Raw genomic sequence first — 4,957 nt, forward strand, 5'->3', positions numbered from 1 at the left:
TCTGGAAATAAAGAAAGGTGAAGGTCTCAGGAATGCTGATCTGCTCTGGTCCCCAAAACATTTTACCAGTGCTCTTAGAAAAAGAGAAAATCAACAGTGTCGGAAATGTATGCCATTGCACAATGAGAGCAGCAACAAGCCATGGAATTAAAGAACGAGTTTAATTAAGAACAAGACTCGGCACCTCATTAAGTAGCTGGTTGGAGTGAAATTGGTTGGAGTTTGAGGCCCTGACTTAGTTGGTCTTCTCTTGGCTCACTCACTTCACATTTCATTTCTGTTTGGGTGCCATTTAAGGAAAGAAATGAAGCAATTCAGAGGAACAATGAAGAAATGCACAGTAACAAATATTAAAATACACGTCCATTAAAATGAAAGGTGTTAATTAGCAGCAAAAACAGGTCACTAATTAAGAAAATGGTTAGAATGAAAACCTGCAGCCACTGGAGCCCTCCAGGACCGGAGTTGGGGATCCCTGCTCTAAACAGTGACACTAACTGTTTTCATCTGTTTAATTTCCTTTAATAAATGTATAAGAAGTCAATACTTATTAACATATTATGATCTATTTTGTCATTTAAACTGCTACATTATTACCAAATTTAACCCACAGAAATGCAACAGCTGCGGTGGGTTGGCACCCTGCCCAGGATTGGTTCCCTGCCTTGTGCCCTGTGTTGGCTGGGATTGGCTCCAGCAGACCCCCGTGACCCTGTGTTCGGATTCAGCGGGTTGGAAAATGGATGGATGGATGGAAATGCAACAGATATTCAAGTATAAAGACAGAGGGCAGCAAAGAGCCAGAAACCTGATGCTCTTTATCCTCTACTTCCTGGTTCACCTGCTTCTGACAGATCAGATTATGGATTATGTCTGTTGTCAATAATGTTTTCCAGAGCACTATGGTTTCCAAAAAATATTGTCTCTTACAGCCTCTTTGTTTACTATGTCATTGATTCCCATTAGTGATGGGAATTCCGGCTCTTTTAAGAGAGCCGGCTCTTATGGCTCGGCTCACTTAAAAGAGCCAGCTCTTTCAGCTCCCAAGTGGCTCTTCAGATTTTTTTGGTGCTAAATTTAATTTATTACCAAAAATAATGTGAAATTAATTACTAAGGTACAAAACATACATTATATTAAATGTTTATTATTTATATGTCTTATAACATGGTACAGAATAATAAATTTTAAGGTACATAAACAAACCATCTCAATTTGAGAAAGATCCAATATTTTTAATTATTTACAGTGAAACAACATAAGCTTAGAGAATCACAAAACAAAATATAAATAATGTGTAAAACAAAAAAGTAGCATCCAGGAAACAGTTTTAGCTAGTCTTTAAAGAAGGTTGGCATTAAGAAAAACCAAGTGCCTCAGCTTTGAGGGGTTGATCCTGTTTCTTCTCTCTGTTATTATCTGCCCTGTTTTGGAGAAGATTCTCTCTGAGGGGACTGATGTTGCTACAATGCACAGTCTCTGTGCCATTACATGCGTAAGACGTGGGTAAACTGAAGCCTTGGTTTCCCACCAGCTCAGCGGGTCTGCGCTTCTTTGGAAAAGAGGCTCCTCAAGATACGATCTCACTTCCAGTATTGCATCTGCTGAGGGATTCCTTCTTTTCTGAGTGTCTCCAGGACCAGTTGCTCGTTCTTCAAAGAACCTCCAAACAGCAGATGCTTGTGGCTCCTCTTGTTCATCCTCTGTTCCCTTTTCTCCCTCTTGGCCCCCTGGCATTGGAGCTGGCTGGAAGTATCTTGCTGCTGCACTTATTCTCTGAAGAGCTTCATCAGCCGCTCTGTTTTCATTAAAGGCCAACCTTTTGAATCTTGGGTCAAGCATGGTGGTTTCTGAAAGAATACTGTTGTATTCTATTCTGTGAAACTTTCTGTCCATGGATGCACAGAGAGCAGCCACTAACTCTTCCACTTTCCCTGTGGTTACTCTGGTCTGGTGCTCAGTTGTTACTCTCTGCAGACCCTTGCACAGGATCAGCATTTTGGATGCTGTAACATAGCTGAAAATGAGTAAAGAATAACTGTTAAAATTATGCTTTGTTTTATTTAGCAGTATATATTATTTCCATTCATGTCTAATCTACTTTTCATACCAATAATGCAACAACAACTAATAAAAATGATAATAATAATTGAATAATAATGTAGTAGCATTTGTACACTGTACCTGTCTGCACTGATCTCCACAGTGACCTGCTCAAATGGCTCCAGAACCATGCATGTCTCCTGCAGCAACTCCCATTCCTCTTGGCTCAGAGGATCAACTGGTGCACTGATAACAGCCAGGGTAGAGATGACTGCATCCTTGGACTCCAGAATCCGTTTTAGCATATGAAAGGTTGAGTTCCACCTTGTAATGCACTCCTGTTTGAGCTTGAGTTCAGGCATGCCCATCTGTCGTTGGGTAGATTTGAGCTTCTCTGTGGCTGTTGTGCTCCTGTGGAAGAATTCCACTATTGCCTTCACTTTGTCCACAGTGGGTTTCATCACCTTCAGAGCATCTCTCACAAACAGGTTAATTGTGTGTGCAAGACATGGGTGGTGGGTCCATTTCAGAATTTTAATTGCTTTAATTATGTTAGCTGCATTGTCACTGACACAGCAAACCACTTTGTTTTCCACATCCCACTCTTTTGCCACATTGAGCAGCTCCTCTGCTAAGTTATCAGAAGTGTGTCTGTCACTGAACTCAAAACAATCCAGAAGACAGGTCACCATTTTGTAATTTTCAATAAAGTGGCAAGTAACTGACATGTAGGATGTGGTGGTGCGGGATGTCCAACAGTCAGTTGTCAGGCAAACTCCTGGAGCTTTTTTAACTCTCTCTTGCAGTGAAGCACGTTTTCTGTCATATAGGTTTGGGATAATTTTGTGGGAGAGAGTTTTCCTGCTTGGAATTACATAAAATGGATTGAGAGCATGAGTAAAGGTTCTGAATCCTTTGTCTTCCACGATTGAAAATGGTTGGAAATCACGTGCAATCATTTTAGCCAATTCCTCATCAATTGTGTTCTGTTTAACTGGAGTTATGGCTTTTTGCACAAACTGTCTCATAGAGCTCTGGGTTGTAGGTCTAGGTGGTTGTGGTGCTGTACTGGATGACGGTGTAGACATTGACAAACTGGCACTTTCAACAGTTGCAGTAGACAAACTGTCACTTTCATTAGTAGCAGGTTCACTTGCTTGTCTTTTTTCTTCCAACTGCACTGATGGATGTACAGTTCTCAGGTGCCGGTGCAGATTATTTGTAGAGCCTGTTCGATATGAGATTTTAACCTTGCACGCTCTACAACTCTGCCTTTGTATTATCAATGTAATTGAAATGTATCCAAATTTTACTCCGTTTCCTGCGGTCACTCATTTTGTCGCGCACGTGTCCTTCCCTCCTGTTTCTCTCTCTCTGAGCATGTGTGTAGTGTTTGTCTGTAGCACCGCCCCCTCCCCCTCCTGCTCCTGCTCAGTGCAGACACGCATTTTCTAGTTGACCAATCCCATGCAGCTTAGAAAAAAAATAGAGAAATAAAAAAAAGCGGCTCCGACTCCGGCTCACAGGCAGGAGCCGGCTCCGATCGTTCGCTTCAAAGAGTCGGCTCCAAGAGCCGTTTCGTTCGCGACCGACACATCACTACATCCCTCACATCTTCTAGAACTCTGTTATGGCCAGTGCAATTTTCAATGCAGTGGTGTTGTAGGCTGGTAAAATTACTTCAAGAGATGCCCATCGAATCAACAAACTAATTAAAAGGGCAAACTCACTTACAGGATACACTCTGGACCCCCCAGAGGTAGTAGCAAAAATGACAATTAAAACAAAACTGTAGTGCCGTTAACTTCAGCCAAAGAATCATTCAGCAGTAGTGAAATGCTGCTAGTCTCCTTTATATCAACAGCAATGTGTCTGCATAATGCCTGACTTTGACTGTGACAGCCAGTTTTCTTTCTTTTTAATTTTCTTGCTTTATAGTTATACTGGTGACTGACTGACTTATTTATCTACCTATTTATTATTTATTTATTTAAAAAGCATCTGTAAGAAGCCAAATTACCCCCTGGGGACAAATCTATCTATCTATCTATCTATCTATCTATCTATCTATCTATCTATCTATCTATCTATCTATCTATCTATCTATCTATCTATCTATCTATCTATCTATCTATCTATCTATCTATCTATCTATGTTAAAGTTGCCATTATCTCTTGTAATTAGAAAAGAGAAAACAGAAATAGAGGGATAGGCCATAGAGAAATTGAAAGAGATATTATAAGCTATTATTACTAAATATAATGAAAGGGAGTGATGAAACATTACAGAAACATGAACAAAGATTGTTTTAGTTTAGGTAAAACAAGTTAATTTAGTAAAAAGAAAAAAGGGGAAAATAGAAATGTGGGGATAATAGTAGGAAGGGTAAAATATAAAACAGAACTGAATAAAGAAACTCATACTGTAATAGTCATAGTCATAGCAACAACAGTCCACAGAAAAGTAGCTATCTAATAAAAATGACTTACAGACCCTTACGTGTCATATACAATGTGTATTGCTTATATTAATCATTATAAACATTCAGAATTTGCCACAGTTTAGCTAAGCTGCTTCTCAGATCAGATAAATTATGGTCCAATGCTTACTGCTGAATGTTCATTCATATTATTTGTTCTAGTGCTGACCCTATTCAGGTTTAAAAATATGAGGAAGGAGCCTTTTTAAAATTCTCCTATGTGACATACTGTACATCATGCTTTACTAATGCTGGTGTGTATGCTCGTCCTTTCTTAGTATTATGGACTTGTACGACGTTGGCCTTGTCCTGTACTACCTTAGCAGCACTCCCTGTGCAGACTGGGGCCTTTGTTACACCTCATATACATAATTCAGTAAACAACTAAAATTTTTTCATTCCTTGGGACTCTTTCTTTTTTTGCAGTAGCTGAA

General features: G+C 39.6%; 1 protein-coding gene across 1 annotated transcript; it reads right to left on the minus strand.

Moving 5' to 3' along the window:
- Positions 1–1,341: 1,341 nt before the first annotated feature.
- On the minus strand, positions 1,342–3,131 carry LOC127526649 (E3 SUMO-protein ligase ZBED1-like). The gene is made up of 2 exons (XM_051922592.1): positions 2,185–3,131; positions 1,342–2,017 (listed from the first exon to the last, which is right to left on the minus strand). Exons 1-2 carry the CDS (start codon positions 3,129–3,131, stop codon positions 1,342–1,344), a joined length of 1,623 nt encoding a protein of 540 aa, XP_051778552.1.
- Between the last annotated feature and the right edge of the window lie 1,826 nt (positions 3,132–4,957).

The sequence above is a fragment of the Erpetoichthys calabaricus genome, chromosome 2 (assembly GCF_900747795.2).
Source record: "Erpetoichthys calabaricus chromosome 2, fErpCal1.3, whole genome shotgun sequence".
Classification (NCBI taxonomy): domain Eukaryota; kingdom Metazoa; phylum Chordata; class Cladistia; order Polypteriformes; family Polypteridae; genus Erpetoichthys; species Erpetoichthys calabaricus.